This window comes from Myxine glutinosa, chromosome 5, assembly GCF_964187855.1.
Source record: "Myxine glutinosa chromosome 5, kmMyxGlut1.1, whole genome shotgun sequence".
Taxonomy (NCBI): Eukaryota; Metazoa; Chordata; class Myxini; order Myxiniformes; family Myxinidae; genus Myxine; species Myxine glutinosa.
The window spans coordinates 38,519,280-38,544,510 of record NC_136265.1 but is presented as its reverse complement, the minus strand read 5'-3'; the positions used below and the strand labels follow the sequence as shown (position 1 = coordinate 38,544,510).

At 47.4% G+C, this 25,231-nt stretch overlaps 2 protein-coding genes across 5 annotated transcripts in view; one reads left to right on the top strand and one right to left on the bottom strand.

Annotated features, from left to right (window-relative positions):
• Positions 1-3,299: 3,299 nt before the first annotated feature.
• The window catches only part of LOC137427672 (extracellular signal-regulated kinase 2), a 57,261-nt gene continuing 35,329 nt past the window's right edge, over positions 3,300-25,231 (bottom strand). For 2 of the 4 annotated variants that reach the window (XM_078777929.1, XM_068117308.2), the window contains exons 7-14: positions 24,200-24,351; positions 23,961-24,100; positions 23,807-23,858; positions 23,452-23,586; positions 12,951-13,062; positions 7,175-7,324; positions 5,433-5,573; positions 3,300-3,931 (exon numbers count right to left, since the gene is read on the bottom strand). In XM_078777929.1, coding sequence (XP_078634055.1) covers positions 3,908-3,931; positions 5,433-5,573; positions 7,175-7,324; positions 12,951-13,062; positions 23,452-23,586; positions 23,807-23,858; positions 23,961-24,100; positions 24,200-24,351 — 906 coding nt within the window. In that variant the 3' untranslated portion in view covers positions 3,300-3,907. The remainder of the gene's footprint in view (positions 3,932-5,432; positions 5,574-7,174; positions 7,325-12,950; positions 13,063-23,451; positions 23,587-23,806; positions 23,859-23,960; positions 24,101-24,199; positions 24,352-25,231) is intronic. The other 2 variants (XM_068117306.2, XM_068117307.2) reach the window with 1 other exon arrangement.
• Positions 21,399-25,231, top strand: part of LOC144892253 (uncharacterized) — a 350,787-nt gene continuing 346,954 nt past the window's right edge. Inside the window, exon 1 of the mRNA XM_078777928.1 lies at positions 21,399-21,493. Coding sequence (XP_078634054.1) covers positions 21,428-21,493 — 66 coding nt within the window. The 5' untranslated portion in view covers positions 21,399-21,427. The remainder of the gene's footprint in view (positions 21,494-25,231) is intronic.

The following is a 25,231-nucleotide window of genomic DNA, read 5'->3' as shown; positions in this document are numbered from 1 at the left end:
AGGGATGGTTGGGGGGGAGATTTGAAGGGGAGGGGTTGGGGGGGAGATTTGAAGGGGAGGGGTTGGGGGGGAGTTTTGAATGGGAGGGGCAAGGGGGGAGTTTAGGAGGGGAGGGGCAAGGGGAGAGTTTAGGAGGGGAGGGGCAAGGGGGGAGTTTAGGAGGGGAGGGGCAAGGGGCGAGATTTGGAGGGGAGGGGCAAGGGGGGAGATTTGGAGGGGAGGGGCAAGGGGGGAGTTTAGAAAGTGGATGATTCATGAAAGACGAACATTTATAACAATTTGGGTTCATTGTGATTTTCAAGTTAGCGATCCGTTTAAGAACGATGGAGGAGGGGTGGAATGAATGTGAATTTGGAGCATGTAGTGAGAAAGAATTGTAAGAGATTGAATATTTTTTTGAATTGGAATGAGTTGAAGAGGGAATTGAAAAAAGCCTTTTAAATAGGAAGAAAACAGCATGTTGTAATATACCACTGAATAAAACACTGCAGGGGAAAGTTAAACATATTTAAACAGAACCGTGAACAACAGTCTTATATTCACAAAAATACCAACAGGGAGAGGGAGCCTTGAGGGACAACCACGAGTCACGTGAACAGGGGAAAAGGTGGAAGGCAAGGAGATAATGGGGGCGGGGCGAGACAGCGCACATGGACAGAAGCACACGATGGGACAACTTCACACGTGGAGGAAGGGAAATAAATGTTGTTGTTTTTTTGTTTGTTTGTTTTTGGGGGGGGGGGGGGTTAAAACGTTAGACAAAGAGTAGATGTTCGGGGAAGTTTGGGGGAAAAGGGAAAAATCTAAGAACCTAGCAAAAACAGCGAAGGAAGGAACAAACTTCGACGGGGGACCGGGGAAGCCTGAGGCAAGGCCGCACATGCGCGGCAAACCAATTTGGGTTTGGCAGACCGCGGGTTTGGCGGATGCCAGGGTAATGCTACCTGTCCGAATGCATCGTGCCAACTGTAAAGTTTGGTGGAGGAGGAATAACGGTCTGGGGCTGTTTTTCATGGTTTGGGCTCGGCCCCTTAGTTCCAGTGAAGGGAAATCTTAATGCTACAGCATATAATGACATTCTAGACGATTGTGTGCTTCCAACTTTGTGACAACAGTTTGGGGAAGCCCCTTTCCTGTTTCAGCATGACAATGTCCCCATGCACAAAGTGAGGTCCATACAGAAATGGTTTGTCGAGATCTGTGTTGAAGAACTTGACTGGCCTGCACAGAGCCCTGACCTCGACCCCATCAAACACCTTTGGGATAAATTGGAACGCTGACTGCGAGCCAGGCCTAATTACCCAACATCAGTGCCCGACCTCACGAATGCTCTTGTGGCTGAATGGAAGCAAATCCCCTCAGCAATGTTTCAACATCTAGTGGAAAACCTTCCCAGAAGAGTGGAGGCTGTTATAGCAGCAAAGGGGGACCAACTCCATGGTAATGCCCATGATTTTGGAATGAGATGTTCGATGTTCGGGTGTCCACATACTTTTAGTTATGTAGTGTACCGTTATGAATTTTGGGTAGGGCATATATAGATCCAGGTATATCTGCATTGGTAGGTGCTCCGATGTCGTGAAGAAGAAGAACCATTTCGATGTACAGTAAGTCAGGGACCTGTCTATTTCGGTTTGTCGGATTAAGTGTATATCTGTGATCATACGAGGATGATCGTGTGGTAGGTAGAGTAGGGATTATGCTAACTCCCCGGTATGTCAAACCTGTGATCATACCTGTGTCCCGTATGGCAACGCATCATATACATTAGTTAGGCCCAATAGCGCACGACACTAATTAAATCCCCCCTCCACCACAATAACTTACAGAAGAACAGACAAGAGGCGACCACGCACTACGGTGGCATGGCAAGCAAACATCGATCAGGCAGGCAATAGCCACGCCCAGAAGGACTCATGATTGACAGGGGGGAGGGGCGAGTAAAGAGCAGGTCGCCGATTGGCAGAGTAGGAAAAGTGAAGGATGTGCCACACTGATTGGCCACCGACTGATGACGTGACATCAAAGGCACGAAGCACTCGGCCAATCAGAGAGGGGGGCGCGAAAGACGAGTAAGAAGCTACGCGCTGATTGGAGGAGAAGCGCCGGTGATGTGAGGAGGGTGCGAAACACTAGCAAGAAGCGACGCACTGGTTGGAGGGGAGGGGAGCTGACGTAAATGGAGCTGACGTAGACAGCCGGTAAAACGACTCGCTGGCCAACATTTCCGCCTCCTCGTTTTTGGATTCCTTCCTGCCTAGACCTCTCTTCCTTTCTCTCCCGTTTGGACCTCTTCCCGTTTGGAACTTTGCTTGTTGGGCGATGACGAACGGTGGAGAGACGGTGGAGCGCCGACGATCATCCTCCCCTGTTGTTCTTGCTCCTGGTGCCTGCGTACGAGTGTTGTGGCGTGGGACGGACCGTGCAGCGAGGCCGGTGTTCGCGCCAAGACCGAGCGGTTCGCGCCAACCAGAGCTGTGGTCGGACGACGTGCTCGGACCTGACGATCCCCGACATCACATCCAGACAGATAAGACTCACCACACAGAACACAACGTTTGTTTTATTTATCCTTCCATTTGTCCTGTAGTTGAAGTCTGTGTAGGAGCGCTCATTAGAGGAGTTTAGTTTTTACCGTCGCGTTCTTTGTTATCGGGTTCCGTTTAATAAACCTTATTTTTGTACACTTTAAATCCGTCTCGGGTTGAATTGATTTGCAGGGTGAAGATGCCTGCGTGCAGCGGCCGCCCAGGTGAGTCGGTATTCTTCATTCCGTCTCGCGTATCATTCGCCATCAATTGGATAACGCCTTCATTAAGCTCGATTGCCATCCGTGGCATACTCTCGGTGTTAACTGAGAGCCAGCCACAGGACAGTACTTTGGGCAAAATCAAAAATTCTGCTCTAATCTCCAGGGTATTCCACTGCATCAGTGGCACAACGGTGGCCCCAGCAAATGATGCCACATACATACAGCCATGCACTACATACAAAAGAAGAAGACTCTGCCAGGGCTTGAAGAAATCTGTGCATCACCTCTCACCATCCCCCATCCCAACCCACAATCTTTATTACCCCCATTACCCTTCATCACCCAACCATAAGCCTTCCTCGCTTACCTGCAGGTTGCTATTTTTTCTCCTCTCTTCGCTTTCACCTTTTCCTATTTGTCCATTCCTCGCTTGATTTGTCCAACTGTGTCCCCAATTTCAATGCATTGCCAATTTGCCCTCGGGTCACCTTGCTCTTCCACGAGCCTCGATCTTGGACATAAAAAAAACACCACAAGCAAATACAAATCGAAGACAGAACGGGCATGCTCAACCAAATGCCTTTATGACAAAGTGTTATTACAAAATAAGCTTAACCATATCCGCATCGGCATGTAATGCATCGTCAGCCGGAACCCTTACCTGTACGCAGAATGGTACCTGCGCAGCACAGTATTGGGCAATAGGCATTCGCACTTTCAATGGAGGAACTCCATTCAATAAATTTACACTGAAATTTGCTTTGCAACAGAAAACATGGACGGGGCACTGTCCGAAAACACCTTGATCAGGTGGAAGTCCTTGTCGCGTGCGTGTTGCGTGGAGCAATTAAAAATTGCAATCTTCCCAGTCTCTTCCTCCTTCGGCATTTATAAATATTGCTTCACATGATCCGATGAGACAGCCATCAGATTTTATTTAGCAGATCTCTTAAAAGGGAGATTAAAAAAAACAAAAAACATTGGGAGGGGGAAAACGGTGAGCGACACTTTTTGGCCTCCTGGCCAGGAATTTGCTTTGGCATGTACTCGCGCACCTGTACACCTGGTCTTGCGTTACCGCCTTTGCAGGCCCGCGCTGCTGTGTCTCCAGAGGCCTCCGCTGGACTCGCTCGATAAAGATGCCGCCCGTTGGATCTACACGAACACGGGCATGATGAACTGTGCCATAAGCACAGCATAATCAATATCTGCGATATCTTTTGCCAAAAGTCCTTTTAGCGGCGTTAGACTTCGCTCGTTCAATTGATACCGTGTTCTCCTGTTTCTCATTAACTTGTGGAAGTGATGCCTCTTGGGGGATGAAATGACAGATTTCCGTACTCACTGAATCGATATAATCGAGTAATCAGAAAATGGCAGTTGATTTTACCTCCATGATACGTCGAAAGCTCTGTGATAGCCATTGTTGTGGTAGGTTAGGGAAGGGTAGGTGTGAGTATGGGGCGTGGGGTCTGGGGGGATACATTTTGTGGATGCTACATAATCCAAAGATCACTATTCCCAAGGTGTTCACTGAGATCACAGAACTATTTTGAATTTTTTGAAATTTGGAAATTGCCAAAATCAAGACTCTCTGCTCACCTTCACTCCTTCATTCCTCTTTACTCCTGCCTCTGGAACAAACTCCCTCACTCTTAGAACAAACTCACTCTCTTCAATCCCACTCCTCCCTCCAGGTCTTTAAAGCAGCTGCATGTTCACCACCATCTCTTGTCTAACCCCATCCAAAACTTTGATATTTTCTATCCCCGCTAATTCACCCCAAATCCACTTTTTTTTTTGGAAATACTGACTTTTTTTCTTTCTTGGAAGTTCCAGCAGTGTCCATGTGTTTTATACTTTCCCACCCCCCCCCCCCCCACCCCCCGCTTTCCCATGCCTCCTCCCCCCAAGCCCTCTCCCTCCTACAGATCTCCCGATGTCCCTGTTTTCTGTTGTTGTACTTGTGTGCTTCCCTCTCTCTCTCCATCTTGTCTCCCGCTCCCTTTATCTTCTGTTTTATGTGTCAGTTTGTTTTTTTGTGATTGATGTTAGCTCTAACACAAGCCTCGATCTTGTATACAAAACCAAAAAAAACAAAAAAAAACTAGACTGCACCCTCAATGTGCACATTTTGCACTTTGATCTCTCTTTGACTTAACTGGGAGAGAGGGGTGGAGTCTGTACTAGGAGGTTGGGCCTGGAGTATAAGGGGCAACAGGGGTACTGCCTCAAGAAGAAGACAATTTTAAGTGTAAACGCAGCCCGGTGTATACACGACGACAGAAAACTGCTTAATTGTATGTCCGTGTGGATCGACCTGTAATTGAGCATATTGGGACTGACCGTGAATAGTCAAATTTACGTTTGTTACTCGGTAAATAGATAAAGTATCTTTCGTGCGTACGAATGCACACCGTACGTGGAATCGTGGACCGTACTCACACTGTTTTATGGGACATGCACGCAAAGGCCGATGACTCCGCCTGTGCGCGCTTTCATCACAATCGGCACTTGGTCGTCATGGCAACAAGCACAGTTAACTTAAAGATTCCGTTATTCATGCCAACCTTAAATTTAAATCAATTAATTGATTATTTTGTTTTTTTAAATAAGCAACTGATGCTGTAAACTATAGCATATTCATACAATCCTGTAGGCCAATACTCAATGGACTCACCCTGTATACCAAAGGCGTCGTGATGCTGCCATCACTCGCGCGTCGTGGGCGAAGCCCCGTCCTCACCGAGCTCGAGTGGCTCGATTTATTTATTGCAGCACATCGCCCGTCATGATTGTCGACCACTGGTTCACAAAACCCCTGCAAAATACATGTTTTGAGTTAGCGGAACCAAACACCTTTTCGAGGCCGTTTTTCCCCGCAGAGCAGGGGTTGGCCTTTTTTCGGGCACAATGGTCCCCTTTTTGAAGCAATGTTTTATGGCCGGATGCCCTTCCTGCCGCCAAACCTGTTAGTCGCCTCTTACGACACAGGGAATTACCAGTGAACTGGTACTCAATTTGCGGACCTCGGAAGGATGACGGGCTGAGTAAACCCCCTGGCGTTAATTCAGTGATCGACCGGGATTCGAACCCAGGATTCTAGAACCCCAAGCCGGCACCCTAACCGCTAAGCCAACACCAGTCCAGGGTTTTGAGTAAGAGATGGAGGAGAGACGCTCGGGCAACATTTGCAACAAGACCAGCCGACAGCAGCGGGCCAGCAAGACCAGCGGCTCATTTTGATGAACTACTATTTGGTAAAAATCGTCTTGGCTGAAGTCAACGAAGGCCAAAATCATCTTGATGGAGTTGCCTGCTCTCTGACAGCCGATGACTTCAATTCCTTCATGTGAGACTGTTCCGGTACTAGTATATTTCCTCACAACTGGAAGAAAAGGTGACCCATCAGCATTGCTGGGTTATTGTTTTCATGTACTGTACAACGAGAACGGCACTCAGTAGGTAGCATACCTCCGCCAGGTGAAGAGTTTATGTTTTGTATCCCAGAGTAGATCAGAAAATCACAATATAGAATCACATTTAATCAAAATCATATCCTGCTTTATATCGATTTTGCCCCATCACTCAATGGTGAAGAATCACTTAAAAATTAAATAATTATCGTATTCCGAATACATATTCATATATTCACCAAAATCGCATCGATTCTTCCTTGTCACAAACACAACCTGTCCAACAAGTTTCGTCCAAATCTGTCCATAACTTTTTGAGATATCCCGCAATGTATCGTTTTTGGCCCTATCTCGCAACGGTGAAGAATCATTGAAAAAATTAAATAATTCTCATATCCGAATCCATATTCAGATCTTCACCAAAATCAAATCGAATCGTCCTTGTCAGACTCCCAACCTGTCCACCAAGTTACGTTCAAATCCGTCCATAACTTTTCTTTAGATATTGCGCAATGTGTAGTTTTTGGCCCTGTGTCCCCAATGGTGAAGATTCACTTCAAAAATTAAATAATTCTCATATCCGAATCCATATTCAGATCTTCACCAAAATCGAATAGATTCTTCTTTGTCACACACACAACATGTCCACAAAGTTTCTTCCAAATCCGTCTGTAACTTTTTCAGATATCCTGTTATGTATCGTTTTTGGCCCAATCTCCCAATGGTGAAGAATCATTTTAAAAATTGTCGTAGCCGGATCCGGATCTTCACCAAAATCTAATTATTTCGTCCTTGTCACATACGCTACATCTCTGCCAAATTTCGTCCGAATCCGTTCACAACTTTTTGAGATATATTGTTCACAAACGGACAAACGGGCAGATAAACAGACAGACAGGGGTGAAAACATAACCTCCATCCACCTTTGGTGGCCGAGGTAAAAATGCATTGCAGGTACTTTATACTTTCAGAACTTGTAAGCTGTTAAACATGACGGAAAACTCACATGGTCTGCTGAAGGCCCAGAAGCACCACCGATGTCAGACGTAGAGGCGGCGTGGTCATCCGTTGTGGAACTTCCTCGCCAGTCAAAAGGTTTCTTGAAGGATAGAGGTGAAAGGTGGGTACGTGCTGTGGGTTTCCAATGTCCTATCACCTAGGGATGGGTGGGAAGAGGAAAAGAGTAGGACGCGGGGAAGGGGAGATTGGGAGACGGAAGAAATAGCAATCGCGGAAATACATGGGAGTATTAAAATGGTGTTCAAGGGTAACGCAAATAGGTGTAGAAATCTTCCTCTTCACAAAATGTATCCCAGAACTTCTTGAACCCAGAACCAAGCTTGAGGCAGACTTGCTCTTGCATTCTGCATCTAGTGCTTGTGACAGCATCCGCTTCCCATTCATTCATACCAAATACCATCCAACTTCCGTAAAAATATAATCTATCTATAATTCCAGTAATCTCTGTGTGTCTGTGTGTCTGTGTGTCTGTGTGTCTGTGTGTCTGTGACCGCTGTTTCTCGACAACCACGGGTCCGATATACTTTAAACTTGCCAGGTATATTGCTGGGGACCCGAGGATGTGCCTTTTCAAGGTTTGTAATTAATCGGACAAGTACTTACCGAGCTATGTCCAAAAAACGCTTCAACCAATCAGAGAGCAGCGAGCTATCACGTGTGCCGAACGTGGCGATCAGACTCTGCCTCGGACGGCACATTTGACAGCGTATTCATTTATTTCACGTTGGAAAACTATGTTGCCGTTAAACTATGTTTTAAAACGAATTCAAACTGCGATTAAATTAAAACGATTCATCGTAACTGCGATTTGCGAACTTCCGGACAGTGACGACTTCACTTCCGGCAGCCAATCACAGAACGCTTTGTTGCGTAGGCGTGGCCGATGTGAGACGAGCGGAGCTGAGCGCGTTACGAGTTGACCGCCATTACGGTACGTAATTCGATTTCTTATGCGCATTATTTCTCCCAATTCAGTCAGAGCGAAGGGCGGAAGCGAAGAGCGTTGTTTTTTTTGTTTACGGGCGTACGGGCGGGGTAGAGCGTACGGGTAGCGTTTTTTTTTTTTTTTGGCAAGGAACGGGCACCCACGTACGGGCAATGCCCTAGTAATTATAATGGGAACAAGCGTTACGCCTAGGTCCCCCGTCGGGGAAGTGATGTGAGTTGACAAAGTGGAAGACGCAGAAAACATGCTATGATATGATATTTCGCTCACAAGGTTCAGACATACATGGAGGCGGCCATCTTGGATTTTGACGTGGCGACCCAATTTTCAATAGCGTTCTTCCTTATGCCTAGATACACCCACACACCAGATTAGAAGTTGGTACTTCGCTTATTTTTCAAGATATTCCGCTCACAAGGTTCAGACATACATGGCGGCGGCCATCTTGGATTTTGACGTGGCGACCCAATTTTAAATAGCGTTCTTCCTTATGCCTAGATACACCCACACACCAGATTAGAAGTTGGTACTTCGCTTATTTTTCAAGATATTTCGCTCACAAGATTCAGACATATATGTTGGCGGCCATCTTGGATTTTGCCATGGCGACCCAATTTTCAATCTTCCATGTGCCTAGATACACCCACACACCAGATTAGAAGTTGGTACGTCGCTTATCTTTCAAGATATTCAGCTCACAAGGTTCAGACATACATGGCGGCGGCCATCTTGGATTTTGACGTGGCGACCCAATTTTCAATAGGGTTCTTCCTTATGCCTAGATACACCCACACACCAGATTAGAAGTTGGTACTTCGCTTATTTTTCAAGATATTCCGCTCAAGAGGGTTCAGACATACATGGCATCAGACATACATGGCGGCGGCCATCTTGGATTTTGACGTGGGTTGCACCCACACACCAAATTCGAATGCGGTCCTTCGCTTACGCATGCACACACGTACGCACGCACGCACGCACGCACGGACGGACGGACACACGGATGGAGGGGAAAACCATAGTCCCCCTTTCGCTCCGTGGTGCGATGGGGGACAAAAAAATTATAATGGAAAAATGGAAGTACTATTTCTTTATTATAACACTTGTATGCTTCATTCCATCCAATGAGCATCCCTACTATCCGGCATCGGTGTGGCGATTTATTGCAATCCCCTAAAATCCTTACCTTGCCCTTTTCTCATCATCCAACGGACATTTGGGAATTTTCATTATCATTCGACTCCAACTTAAACCCAACTGTCTAAACGAAACTTCAGCAAGCAGCCGATTTACATCATGGATAAAAAAGCAGAAGAACTACCGTTGGAGGCCATTTTTCCCCGCAGAGCAGGGGTTGGCCTTTTTTGAGCACCGTGGTCCCCTTTTTGAAGCAATGTTATATGGCCAGATGCCCTTCCTGCCGCCAGCCCTGTTAGTCGCCTCTTGCGACGCGCAGGGAATTACCAGTGAACTGGTACTCAATTTGCCGACCACCTCGGAAGGATGACACACTGAGTCAGATATCCATTAGATAAATCGCCAAGCCTGGGATGCTCACAAAATGTAATCCCGCAAGGTTTAAAGTCCACCCACCAGCAGGGATCATTGGGGAAGTCAGGTAAACGCATGGCTCCAAGTCCCGTCCAAAGGCCTTGCACAGGCTCACATCGTTGGGAGTTTTTGAACTACGGGCTCCAAGATATTAACTTCTTGGGCGAGTTGATCAGAAAATTCTCCAAATCTTTAGCTGTGCAGAGGCACACCTCTTTCTTTCCGGTTAATTTCCAAGTATTTTTGGATCCTTTCAGAAGCTGTGTGAGCCATTTTATGTTACAATCCTTATCTGGCACGCCTCGAGCATTGTGGTGTAGATTATGTCATTTCGAAAGTCGCATATAATCTGGTATCCTGACTGAATTGATTTACATCATGGATGCTTTCCGAAAAACTGCGATGTTATGCAAAACGACATTATTCGGATACAATTTTTTCCCATATACATCTTGTTACAATGGGGGTTGGGAGGACGCATTGCCAAGGTAAGACGTTTGGTCACCTGAACTTAACTTAACCTTCACTTCAGCACATACATGCCTCCAAAAGGCAAATTTCTCTCTTTGTTTGTGTGTGTTCTATGCACGGCCACATTTTTTTTAAAGTTAAAAACTCCAAAGTCGGGGTAAAATACAACTTTGTGTGGGGGGTAACATATGCTATGTGGCTGGGGCCTTACGCAGGAGTGTGGAGGGCAGGAGGGTATTAATTCTCTATGTAAATGTGTACCGTGTAGCGCCATCTGGTGGTGGTGCTAGAGGGTATTACAATTTCCTTTTTTACCTGGAAATACTGAGGTTAAACGGGTAAATTTGGCCGCCTCCCCTCCCCATTCGCTTCCCTACCCCGCACCCTTCTCCCCTCCCCTCACCCTCCCCCCTCCCCTCACCCTTCTCACCTCCCCTCACCCTTCTCACCTCCCCTCACGTTTCTCCCCGCCCCTCACCTTTCTCACCTCCCCTCACCCTTCTCCTCCCCCTCACCCTTCTCCACCCCTCACACTTCTCCCCTCCCCTCACCTTTCCCCCTCCCCTCACCTCACCTTTCCCCCCCTCACCTCACCTTTCCCCCCTCCCCTCCTCTCACCCTTCTCCCCTCCCCTCACCCCTCCCCCTCTCACCCCTTCCTCACCACCTTCCCACCACTCTCTCCCTATTTTCCACTCCCTCTCCCTACCCCTTTCCCCCTCCCCCCTTCCCCCTTCTCCTTCACTACCCCTCCCTCCACCCACCCACCCTGGGCAATGCCAGGTACTTCAGCTAGTATTAGGTATACTTAAGTACACTTCACCACGGCAAGAAACATGTGAGACCGGGACATAAAGTGCCTATAGAAAGTCTACACCCCCTTTCAAAATTTTCACCTTTTGTTGCCTTATGGCCTGGGATTAAATTGCATTAAAGCGGACTTTTTCCACCTTTTTTTACACATTGTAACCCACAACTTCCAAGTGAAAAACAAATTTCAGAAAATTAATTTAAAAATACAAAACACGAATATCTTGGTTGGATAAGTGTCCACCCCCCTGAGTTAATACTTGGTGGAAGCACCTTTAACAGCAATTACAGGTGTGAGTCTGTTGGGATAGGTCTCTACCAACTTTGCACACCTTGATTGGGCAATATTTGCCCATTCTTCTGAACAAAACTGTTCAAGCTCAGTAAAGTTGCATGGGGAGCGTTGATGGACAGCAATCTTCAAGTCATGCCACAGATTTCCGATTGGATTTAGGTCGGGGCTCTGACTGGGCCACTCAAGGACATCACATAGGGTAAGACATACAAGGGATAATTTATCCTTATCCCCTAAGCTAGTTAACGTGCCCCGCCCCCTCGTGACGGGGACGAAGATACACTTTACTCCGAAATTCGGCCAAACATAACTTATTATATGGTGATGGTTCTTACCCGACATCCGGAGCATGATACCTACACAAATGTACCTGACTCTACATATCACTACCCCACAAACAACAATATCTATCTATAATTCCAGTAATCTCTGTCTGTCTGTACGTTTGTTTGTCTGTGACCGCTGTTTCTCGACAACCACGGGTCCGATATACTTTTAACTTGCCAGGTATATTGCTGGGGACCCGAGGATGTGCCTTTTCAAGGTTTCATATTAATCGGACAATTACTTACCGAGCTATGTCCAAAAAACGATTCAACCAATCAGAGAGCAGCGAACGATCGCGTGTGCCGAACGTGGCGGGCACACTCTGCCTCGGATGGCACATTTGAGAGCGTATTCAGTTATTTCACGTTTGCAAACTATGTTGGCGTTAAACTATGTTTTACAACTAATAAAAACGAATTTGCGATTCATTCGCTTTCCTGCGCGTTTGTGCACGCGATGGCGATTGCTTTACCAAACTCCGGAAGCCGTTCGCTTTGGACCAAACCATTGCATGTAAATAGAGGGGGGGGGGATTGTCACCACTCGCAAGCCGTTCGCTTTGGACCAAACCATTTCATGTAAATAGAGGGGGGGGATATAATTTTAGATATAGATATAGTACGGGCATGCCCTAGTCTATCTATAATTCCAGTAATCTCTGTCTGTCTGTCTGTACGTCTGTACGTTTGTTTGTTTGTCTGTGACCGCTGTTTCTCGACAACCACGGGTCCGATATACTTTTAACTTGCCAGGTATATTGCTGGGGACCCGAGGATGTGCCTTTTCAAGGTTTCATATTAATCGGACAATTACTTACCGAGCTATGTCCAAAAAACGATTCAACCAATCAGAGAGCAGCGAACGATCGCGTGTGCCGAACGTGGCGGGCACACTCTGCCTCGGATGGCACATTTGAGAGCGTATTCATTTATTTCACGTTTGCAAACTATGTTGGCGTTAAACTATGTTTTACAACTAATAAAAACGAATTTGCGATTCATTCGCTTTCCTGCGCGTTTGTGCACGCGATGGCGATTTCTTTACCAAACTCCGGAAGCCGTTCGCTTTGGACCAAACCATTGCATGTAAATAGAGGGGGGGGTTCTGTGGTCGTTGCGAATGGACCAAACCATTCATGTAAATAGAGGGGGGGGATTGTCACTGTACTCGCAAGCCGTTCGCCGTTCGCTTTGGCGTTGCGAATGGACCAAACCATTTCATGTAAATAGAGGGGGGGGGATATAATTTTAGATAGATATATAGTACGGGCATATATATAGTACGGGCATGCCCTAGTATAATAAAATACACACACAAAGTAGTAAAGGAAGCATAAAAAGTAGGTGTAGGTGGATAACCTTACATGGTACAGCTGAGTGCGGTATTCTGTTGGTGTGAGGCAACTGCTATTATTCAGTGGTGTGACGAACTCCAGTGGTAGTGAAGAAGTAGATCCAACATCTGCACCACGGAATCTACAACATCACACTACGATCATACCTCACCACTTCAGACGCATCACATGACAGAACATCCAGATAACTGCGTACCTTGCTATCTGAGCACAAGTACTTCAATAATTATAATATGAATCCCCTTACACAGAACCTCAATGCAGGAAGGAGGCATTAGGCCCATCAAAGCCTGTGCTACTGTTGCCAACATATGGTTGGTTGTTTGTGCTCTATCCTTTTTATATACAGACTTGGCATTTATTATGGAATTTTTTTTTTTCTTGACTTGGGTTTACTTTCTTAACTCAGTATATCAATCTGGTGAGTTTCTTTTACACTTTGGTGATTTATTTGTTAAAAGAACCATGTCACTGATTGTCTGTCGCAGCAAGAAGTCAACAACAGGATTATATCACAGGTGGCGTGGCAAAATGTACGGACAGGTGCATTTGATGATTGGCTTCACAGTCGGGTATACAAGAGTTGTTGCGTTCTGTATTAGTGGAAAACAACTGCTGCACGTCTCCAAAAGTTATTGCCGCTTCCTCTGGAGATGGTCCGTCAACTCGACAATGCTGTTTGTCATGGAGTGGTGGCTTTACGAAATTACGGCATGAAACAGCGTGCTATTGCTCGGCAGTATGGCATCACTCAAGGTCAGGTGTCAAAGATCCTGAAACGAAATGCTCAGAGGTGTGTCCCTACTCCAATACCGAGGCCAGGACGTCCCCGCAGAACCACAAGGAGGGATGATCGCCAGCTGCACCGGTTAGTCCGCAATGGTTGTACCAAGTCAGCTAATCGGCTTAGGGCTGAGTGGCAGCAACTGACAAATGTGCCTGTATCCAGAAGGCTAGTCAACCAACGACTGGTTCAAGCAGGCTATCGTGCCAGGCGTCCCATGAGAAAGCCACGCCTGACCAGACAACACCGCCAGCGCCGATTGCAGTGGGCCAGAGAGCACCGTCAATGGCAGCCAGGACACTGGAGGAATCACGTGATCTTCAGTGACGAGTCTAGATTTCTGGTCTATCGTCAAGATGGCCGCGTCCGAGTGCGCAGACAAGTGCATGAAGCCTACAACAAAGATTGTATAGTGCCAAGAGTCCAAGCTGGAGGTGGTGGGTGACTGTTTGGGATGCTTTTCATGCAGGGGGCAAAACTGACCTGGTTGTTCTGAATGGAAACCTGAACCAGTTCAAGTACAGGGCCATTCTGGAAGAAACATTGCTTCCATTTGCTCGTGCAGCCTTTCGAGTCAACTTTGTCTTCCAAGATGACAATGCACGTCCTCATCGTGCTCGCATGATCCAACACTTTCTTGCTGACCGTGGTGTAGAGCATATGGAGTGGCCTGCCATGTCCCCGGATATGAATCCGATAGAGAACATGTGGGCAGAATTAACGCATCAAATCGACCACTTGGACAAGCAGCCGACCTCTGTGCGTGAATTGCAGCAGGCTATTGTCACTGCCATAACATTGCCATTGCCATTGTCAGTGCCATAAAAAACATTGCCTCAAAAAGAGAACCATGACAATCACAAGTACATATGGGCAGGGTGCAGCCCGAAGTGGAGATCGGTTTCTGAGGTTTGGGACATGGAATGTGGGGACAATGACAGGGAGATCAGGAGAAGTGGTGGAAGTATTGGTCAGAAGAAGAGTGGACATATGTTGTGTGCAAGACACGAGATGGAAGGGAAGTGGTGTGAGAATGGTGAAGGGTAGGCAGGGACAGAAATACAAGTTTGTGTGGCAAGGGTGCCCGGAGGGCGTGAATGGTGTTGGTGTCCTGTTTTCTGAGGAGTTTGTAGACAGTGTGGTGAGTGTGACTAGAGTGAGTGATAGGTTGATGATGGTGAAAATGATGATTGGAAAGCTCTTGGTGAACGTCATCTCGGGATATGCTCCGCAGGTTGGTCGAAGCGATGAAGAGAAGGACAAGTTCTGGTGTGCGATAGAGAAGCTGATGGAAAACGTGAAAGATGAGGATGTTGTTGTGGTGGGAGGAGACCTGAATGGACATGTGGGAAGGAGTATGGATGGTTTTGAGGGAGTTCATGGGGGTTACGGATATGGTGTGAGAAATGGAGAAGGTGAAAGGATTTTGGAGTTTGCTGATGGAGCTGATTTGTTGATTTGTAATACTCAGTTCCAGAAAGAGGACAATAAGCTTGTTACATACACGTCAGGTGGGTCGACGACAACCGTTGACTACCTGATGGTGCGTCGGCGAGATAGGGGGCACCTCCGGGACACAAAGGTGATCCTGGGGGAGGAGGCTGTTTCACAGCACCACTTGGTTGTCTGCGACATAAGGGTGAAAGGTGCGAGGAGAGCTCGGCGGGTGAAGTACCAACCGAGAATGAAGGTGTGGAGGTTGAAAGAGGTGACAGTAAGGGAGGCATTAAAAGAGAGGCTGAGTAGGGTAGAGGATGATGTGGTTGAGCTTGAAAGTGGTTGGATGTCAATGAAAGCTAGTCTGTTGGGAGCCGTTGGTGAGGTATGTGGATGGACAAAAGGACCATCGAGGCACTCGGAAACATGGTGCTGGGATGTTGAGGTTGGAAAGAGGATTGACGAGAAGAGGAAGAAGTTCAAAGAGTGGCAGAAGGCGAAGGGTACGGGAGCAGAAACAGCAGAGCATGAAAGTTATAAGGCAGCCAGGAAGGCTGCAAAGAAAGAGGTAGCAAAGGCGCAGGAGGCATGTAGGAAAATGTTCGGAGAACGCTTGGATTCGGAAGAGGGTCAGAAAGCAGTGTTCAGGATTGCAAATCACATAGCGAAAGAGAGGTGTGATGTGATGGGGGTGAGTTGCTTGAAGGATGAAGTGGGACAAATCGTTGTCGACCCAGATGGAATTAAAGGAAGATGGAAAAGATATATGGAAATGCTGTTGAATACAGAGAATGAATGGGATGGCAACATAGAGAGTAACCCAGTTTTAGGACCGGCAGAGAAGATAACTGAGAAGGAAGTTGAGGAAGCGATAAAAGCAATGAAGAGTGGAAAAGCGGGAGGGCCGACGGGAGTTGTGGGAGATATGTTGAAGGCAGCAGGAAGTTGGGGTGTGAAGAGAATGACAGAGATCTGTAATCTGGTGGTGAAAGAAGGCCGCATTCCAGTGCATTGGGAACTGAGTACCCTCGTCCCTCTATACAAGGAGAAAGGTGACCATCTGGAGTGTGGCTCATACCGAGCGATAAAGTTATTGGAGCATGGAATGAAGGTATTGGAAAGGGTGTTGGAGAGGAGGATAAGGAAGAAAGTGAAGATCGACGAAATGCAGTTTGGATTTATGCCAGGAAGAGGAACGACAGATGCGCTTTTCATTGTGAGGCAGTTGCAGGAGAAGTACATGGATAAGAGGAAGAAGTTGTTTTTTGGGTTTGTTGATCTGGAGAAAGCATTTCATCTCTCGCGAGATCTCGATCGGGGCGGTCACGGATTTTCGAAGCTGTTCCACGATCTTCACGCACGCTCGAAGCTAAGTCATTGTCACATTTGTATTCTTGTCTAAACTGTTTATCTTACATGTGTGTACCTTTTAAGTGTCCCTCGGTAGTTTTATCGGGGTTAATCTTTCATACCTGTAAAAAATAGTCGAGTATCTCGTGCCGCGCGCGGCCACGCGGCCTAGTTGTTGAAGCTTCCGACCTGGAGGCTTGGTTTCTCTCCGGGCATCCAAAGTGGTTATTTTTTCATTCGTGTGTTTGTCAAATTTCAACTCGTTACTTTATCGTCCATGCTTTATTGTTTGTTTATAGTTAGTTTTGGTTTGAATTTCCTGTAACTCGTAATTAATTAATCCTGTTCTGCGCCTCGGGTGCGGCCTTGTACCCCTGTCGGTGTTTGTTAACTTAAGTCCCCTACATCGTGTTTTGCTTGGCTCTCAGTTTATCCCTTCTACACCGAACGTAATACTCTCTGTCTAACGTTTTAAATCCCCACCCCACCCCTCCCCCCCCCAAAAAAACAAACAAAAAAAACAAAAAAACATTTATTTTTCCTTTCTCCACGTGTGCCATTGTCTCATCCTGTACTTTCTGTCCAGGTGTATCGCGGTGCTTTTCGCCCCGCCCCCATTATCTCCTTGCCATCCACCTTTTGCCCTGTTCACGTGACTCGTGGTGGTCCCTCTCGGCCCTCCCCCCGTTGGTATTTTGTGCATATAAGATTGTTCACGGTTCTGTTTAAATATTATTTTAAATATGTTTAACCTTTCCCCTTCAGTGGTTTATTCAGTGGTATATTACAACACGCTGTTTTTCTTCCTATTTAAAAGGCTTTTCTCAATTTCCTCTCCAACTCATTCCACGTCAAAAAAAAGAAATTCAATATCTTATACGTCTCCCTCACTACATGGTCTAAATTCACATTCATTCCATCCCTCCTCCATCGTTCTGAATCGGATTGCTAACTTGAAAATCACAACAAACCCAATTTGTTATCAATGTTCGTCTTTCATTAATCATCCACTTTCTAAACTCCCCTCTTGCCCCTCCCCTCCAAATCCCCCCCCTTGCACCTACACTCCTAAACTCCCCCCTTTCCCCTCCACTCTTAAACTCCCCCCTTGCCCCTCCACTCCTGAACTCCCCCCCTGCCCTTCCCCTCATAAACTCCTCCCTTGCCCCTCCCCTCCAAATCCCCCCCCTTGCCCCTACACTCCTAAACTCCCCCCTTGCCCCTCCACTACTAGACTCCCCCCTTGCCCCACCCCTCCTAAACTCCCCCCTTGCCCCTCCCCTCCTAAACTCCCGCCTCACTCCTCCCCTTCAAAACTCCCCCCCAACTCCTCCCATTCAAATCTCCCCCCATACCATTCCTCTCAAATTCTCCCTCCTCCCCCCTCCTCAACGTTTCCTCCTCCCCACCTCGTCTCCCTTCTATCTCATGCCTCCACCCCCCCCCCCCCAACCTTCTACTGTCCCATGCCCCCCCTCAAACAACCCCTCACTCTGCCTCATCCCTTCACCACCAAACCTTTCATCCTCCTCATCCTTCCTTTTCCTGGAACTCTTCTGTAATCTCTGACACACTATCAACTGCTCTCCCTACCTCCCCCTCTCATCCTTCATCTTACCCTACTCCTCCCCTCCCCTGTCCTGTACCCGATGCTCCCCCTCTCTCTTCTTTAACGGTATGGACCTCAAACATCCGGGGCCTTCGCTCAAACCTGACTGATCTCTCCATACAGGTTGCTTCTGACAATCCAGACTTGATCTGCTTAACAGAGACTTTCCTCCTTCAAGATGTCTCTGATTCCTCAATATCTCTTCCTGGTTACTCCCTCTTCCGGTATGATAGACCTGAGCCTCGTCCTGGTGGTGGGGTGGCTATCTTTATCAAAAACTCTCTTCCTCATTCTCCTTGCACTGCCCTCTCTCCTCCTCACCCCCAGGAGTACCTCTGGCTACGGCTTCCTCTCCGCTCCCACCTTTTGTTCATATGTGTTCTGTACCGTCCCCCAAACAGTGATGACTCAATTTACATTTCACTCTCTGACAACATGGACCAACTTCTATCCACTCATCCCAACTCTCTCTTCCTCATATGTGGTGACTTCAACTCTCATCATGCCACCTGGTTGGGTGTGGGTTCCTCTCTCACCAGTCATGGCACCTCAGCAAAGGACTTCTGTGACTCACTGGGATTGACACAATCTGTCAATTTCCCGACCCGGATCTCAGCCAATGGAGTTTCTTCTCTTCTAAACTTGGTTATGACAAACTTCCCTGCTAATGTCTGCTGCTCTTCTTCTGCTCCAATCGGTTCTTCTGATCATGTGCTTGTCAAAGTGGACATCTCTCTGGCCATTCTCAGAGAGCCTCCTCAGCGTCGAAGAGTCTGGCATTTCACTCAGGCCGACTGGGACGGGCTTCAAGCAGCCATCAATCGTCTGGATTGGTCTCCCATCTCCACTGCCTCTGACATCAATTCTTCCTGGGAATTCTTCCAAAGCAAACTGATCTCTCTCATGCACAGATTTATCCCATCTCGTCTTCAGTTGTCTTACCCTTCCTCCCGTCCATGGTACACCGAATCTTGTGGTGAGGCAGTTGCCCTGAAACAACTTGCCTTTGCCTCTTGGAAGGCTAATCCAACTGAAGGCAATCTCAGTTCCTTCCACCAAGCTCGGAACAAGTGTGTGTCTACCCTCAGGAGTGCCAGGAAGCACTATCTCTCCTCACTCAAGAACGAACTCTCAAACCTGTCTCCTTCCTCCAAATCCTGGTGGCGTCTGGTCAAATCCGTTTCTGGTGTTTGTTCCCCCTCCATCCCCTCCCTTACCTCAAATGGCCACACAGTTGACATCGCACGTGACAAAGCCGAATGCCTCAACTCTGTGTTTGCCTCAAAATCTTTAGTCCCAAACCCATCTCTCTCTGTTCCCACCTTTCCCAGTCGAACCCAACTGCTCCTGGACTCTGTGTCCTTCTCTCCTGACAAGGTGGAGGAGTTTTTGTCTAACCTCGACTCTGATTCTGCAACTGGACCAGACGGTATCAGCCCACGGGTCCTAAAATCCTGCTCTGCCACTCTATCTCACCCTCTCTCTGTTCTTTTCACCCTATCTTTTGCTCAAGGTCATCTGCCAGCATCCTGGAAATCAGCAAACATTACCGCTTTACACAAAAAAGGTGCAAAAACAGATCCTTTTAACTACAGACCAATCAGCCTGCTCCCAATTATCAGCAAAGTCATGGAATCCATCATTGCTTCAGATATGAAATCTTTCCTCTTCTCCAATGGCTTGATCTCTGATCATCAATTTGGATTCAGACCAGGTCACTCTACTCTGGACATGCTGCTTCTCCTGTCTCAACAATGGATGGAGGTCCTCAATGCCAAACAGGAAATTAGAGCTGTCTCCCTCGACATATCACGTGCCTTCGATACGGTCTGGCACCCAGCTCTGCTCACCAAACTCTACTCCTATGGTATCCATGGAAATCTCCATGCATGGCTTGCGGACTTCCTCTCTGGTCGTAGTCAACGTGTGGCCCTGAATGGATTTCTCTGATCTCCCCTTCCTGTTCAGGCTGGAGTTCCCCAAGGCAATGTGCTGGGCCCTGTGCTTTTTCTGGTCTTTATCAATGATCTCTCCGACTCTCTGGAAAATCCTCTCTATCTCTTTGCTGATGACTCCACTCTCTGCCGCTCCATTCCTCTTCCCTCAGATCGGCAGTCTGCAGCCTCCTCACTCTCTGAAGACCTGGACAAAATCACAGACTGGTCAAACAAGTGGAACATGTCTTTCAATCCTGACAAATCTCACACTCTTACTATGTCTCTCCGAAAAGATCGACTGGACAACCCTCCCATCTACTTTCTCAACAATCCTCTCCAAGAAGTTCTGTCGCTCAAGCTTTTGGGTCTCACTATCTGCCATGATCTTTCTTGGGAAAACCACATTTCCAAGCTGGCCTGCAAAGCCAGTCGCCGACTGGGCATCCTCCGTCGTGCGAAGTCCTTCCTAGGCACACCTGAGCTCCTCACCACATACAAGGCTTTCATCCGCAGCTCAATGGAATACTGTTCTCCCCTATGGGCTGGTGCTCCTGCCTCACACCTAGCTCGGCTTCACGCTGTTGAAACCAAAGCTTTCAGAATCATTGGAATCTCCCGCGATGAAGCTATCTCTGAGGGCCTTTCACTCACTCACCGCAGGCAGGTAGGTGGTCTTTCTGTCTTCTACCGACTCCTCTCCGGCCTTGCTCCCCCAGCTCTCTCTGTGCTCTGTCCCCCAAATATTCCTACAGGTCGCACAAGATCTGCCAGCAAGCCTCTGATGGTTAAACTGCCAAAATCTCGACTCTCTGCTCACCTTCACTCCTTCATTCCTCTTTTCTCCCGCCTCTGGAACAAACTCCCACACTCCCTTCAATCCCACTCCTCCCTCCAGGTCTTTAAAACAGCTGTTCACCACCATCTCTTATCTTCCCCCATCCAAAACCTTGATCTTTTCTACCCCCGCTAATTCACCCCAGATCCACCTTGTTTGAAATTCCAACTTCTTTCCTGGAAGTCCTGGCAGTGTCCATATGTTTTATACCTCTCCCACCGCCCCCTTCCCATGCCCCCCCCCAAAGCCCTCGCCCTCTCTCAGATCTCTCGATGTCTCCATGTCTCTCGGTCCCTGCTCTCAAATGTTGTGTTTGTGTCCTTCCCCCTCTCTCCCCATCTTGTCTACCGCTCCCGATGTTATATGTTTTATGTGTCGGTTTGTCTTTCTGTGTGATTAATGTTCGCTCTTTCACGAGCCTCGATCTTGTATACAAAAAAAAAAAAAAAAAAAGCATTCGATAGGGTTCCACGCAAAGTATTGACATGGGCATTGAGGAAGTTAGGAGTGGAGGAATGGTTGATCAGAGTAGTGATGGCAATGTACAAAAGAGCACGCACAGCTGTAAGGACGAAGGACGGGAACAGTGGTGAGTTTGAGGTGAAGGTGGGAGTGCATCAGGGGTCGGTACTAAGTCCACTACTATTTGTAGCTGTGATGGAGGTGCTGGCTCAGACCGTAAAGGAGGGTTTACCGTGGGAGTTGTTGTATGCAGATGATCTGGTGTTGATTGCGGAAAGTATGGATGGACTGAAGGAAAAGATGAACAAGTGGAAGGAATGTATGGAGACAAAAGGTCTGAAGGTGAATATCGGAAAGACAAAGGTGATGGCAAGTGGTAAAGCATGTGGTGAGGTGGAAAGAACTGGGAAGTGGCCGTGTGCTGTGTGCAGGAAGGGTGTCGGAGTGAACTCCATTCAATGTACAATGTGTGCTGAGTGGGTTCATCAAAAATGTAGTGGTCTGAGAGGGTCATTAACCAGTGTGGCAGCTACATTCAAATGTAAGGTGTGCACAGAGTGAGCTGCAGATGGAGGAAATGTTGAGTTGGATCTTGGAGACGGCGTGAAGCTGGAAGGTGTGAAAACATTTTGCTACCTCGGAGACATGCTGAATGGAGAAGGTGGATCAGACTCGGCAACGGTTGCTCAAGTGAGATGTGCATGGAAGAAGTTTCGGGAACTGAGTGGCGTGCTGATGGGGAGGAGAGTGTCGCTGAAGCTGAAGGGAAAGGTGTATGCTGCATGTGTGAGAAGTGTTATGATTTATGGGAGCGAGACATGGGTAATGAACGTAGAGCAGCAACGAAGGCTGGAAAGGGTGGAAATGCGAATGGTTCGATGGATGTGCGGAGTATCGTTGAGAGAGAGGAAGACAAATGATGCATTGCGAAAGATGATGGGAATATTGCCTGTGATTGATGCTGTGAAGAGGAACAGGTTGAGATGGTTTGGTCATGTATTGAGGAAGGATGAAAGTGACTGGTTGAGAAGAGTGATGGAAGTTAATGTAGAAGGAAGTAGAGGACGGGGAAGACCGAGAAAGGCTTGGCTAAAGATGGTGGAAGAAGAAATGCGGGCAAGGGGGTTAACAAGGAGAGATGCAGAAAATAGGGCAAAATGGAGAAGATTGTCATGGGGACCGCAAGGCTAACCCCCGCTCTAGCAGGGAACATGGCCTTAAAATGCATGTTGTTGTTGTTGTATTGTCACTGCATGGAAAGCGATTCCTGTCCAAACCTTGGCAAATCTCGTGAACAGCATGCCTCAACGTGTACGTGCTCTCCTGAATGCACGTCGGGGTCACACGAAGTACTGAACTGTAATTTTACTGTCCGTAATCCCAGTCGTAATTTAACTTTTGTTTAAAAATTTTTTGGCTAATGTGCAAAATAAAGAGATACTTCTGGAAAACGTACAGACGTTTAACACAGTACTGTCCATGAATTGAGTTCGATATCAGTTTACATCACTTTCAAGGATCAATTTATTTGTTTCGAAATGTCAAATGTGGTTTTTGTTTCTTTTAAAGGTCACATTAACAAAACCTAGAATAATTTCAACATAATTCCAATGAACTTTTGGTTCTAAGACATCTTGAAAAGTAAGTTCACCCCCACAAAAAAATATTCCATATTAAATGCCAAGTCTGTATATGCAGTAAGTACCATTTTTTAAGGGTTTGGTATGAGTTCGAACAGCCGGCCTCCAAAACCTTCTTTGCTTTAACCAGACTCTAACTTTAAAAAGTAGAGAGCACAGACCAGCAACCATTGCCCAGGCTTTGATGGGCCGAATGGCCTTCTCTTATGTTGAAGGTCACTGTAAGGGAACATGTTTTATCATCCTTCATCAAAAAAAAACAAAGGATGTGATCTCATTGCACAACACTTTGGGGTCAAGCCAAACATTACCAGTGAAACAACTTGTGAACATTTTTTTCCGGATTCATTCCATGTGGCAGCACGGACAGCCGGTATTTTAGTTACGATGGATGACCCTTTGGTAGGAATACTCCACTAGGTCATCGCCACGCAGCTGGCATCGAATAGTGCATACCTCGACACGTAGGGGTGCAGCAGTGCATCCGCTGCCGACGTGCGCCGCACTGGGTTGAACACGAGCAGTTGGTGCAGCAAGTGCAGTGCGTCGGCGGCCGCATCGGGGATCTCTTTGTACAGCGGTTGGTGCTTACTGCACCCGGCACAAAAAGTTGCGTTCGGTGGTGCACGGAAATTGGGCTGAAAAAAAATCAGGGGTCTAGAAACGAAGAAATGAGCAGCCACGGGCAAGAAAACTCAGGAGCTCGTTGCTTTGTGCAGGCCGTTATGTGCAGGTATTTCAAGGTGCTACTTTGATCGTGTAAATTGCCGGTCGCTATATAGACAGTGATGTAGGTGCTGAGGGAACGCACCAAACCAAGCGTTCTGCAAGTGCGGTGCAGTCAGGCCTCAAGGTTGCCAGCTCTGCCAGAAAACAACACGCGGAAGATTTCAATGACAATATTTTACCCAGAAGCCCTCACAGGAAGAGCCCAAGTGAGTGAAAGGCGAGTTTTATGGACTTGCCTTGTAGAGAAGCAGGAGGGACGAAGCGAATAATTCGCTGCAGTTGATCGAGGGTTGAGGAGCCAGGGAAGAGAGGATGACCACTCAACATCTCGGCCAGAACGCAGCCCAGAGCCCAGAGGTCCGCGGCCTTGCCATAACTACAAGACCACGCCACAACCACCACATTTTCAAGGGCATGTACTTCCATCAAACAAAGTGCGTAAAGTTCCAATGGACAATTCTTACTGAATACTGACCAAGGTGTGGAAAGCAGGATCTCAGGTGGGCAGTACCAGCAGGTGGTCACGCCACTATTCAGTCCACCGAGGGGAGGTGGGGTGAGCGAGCAGGCCAACCGGAAATCGCACAACTTCACGACACACTCAGTGTTCAACAAGATGTTTGATGGCTGTGGAACAACACGGCAGGGTGAAACACCATAAATCGAGGGTTGCTTTCACATTGGCCTGTTTGGTGCTCCCATGAGCGCAAATGGCTCGTTATGCCTTGTGATTCAGGTAAAGGACACTGATGTCCCCAAGTGTCCTTGAAAGATTTTTTTTGGTGTTCCATGCATTGCAGAAAGAGTGTGGTGGGGTGAGGGTAGTGGCGTACAAATATTATAGAAAACACCAATGAGATTGTGCTGTCGGGTGGGGACCTTGTGACCATGTGTGTGAGGCCGAAGGTGAATCAAGTAGTTAGAGCGACGTGGAGTCCCAAAAAACAGTGTTTCCCCATCAACCGCTCCTCCTTTTCATGATTATACATCTCTTCCATAATCCAAAATGGACTATCAAACCCAGCCAATCCACTCGAGTCTGGTTTGGTATGAACACACCAAGGCAGAGGGTGATGGACTCCCCTCCACCCCAAAGGACAAACTATAAAAAGGAAGCCACGGTGCAGAAGCATGATTAGAAGTGGGATGGCCGATGATGAGAAACCAGAAAGGGAGTTGATGGCACAAAGTACCACTCCAGGAAGAGCACAGACCACATGACATTAGGCAGGAGTCTACTTCTGAAAGATTTTGAGATATCCTGCTATTGCTCGAACAATAAGAGACTCGGGAGAGTTTCCTGGAACAAAACCAGCTTCCCAATGAGCCCAACCTGGCTAAATCCTACCTTCGCCTTATCACATACTAGCAGAAGTACCCGGCGTTGCCGGGCGGGGGAGGAGGATACAACCACACACCAGATTAGAAGTTGGTACTTCGCTTATTTTTCCAAGATATTCCGCTCACAAGGTTCAGACATACATGGCGTCAGACATACAGTCACGTG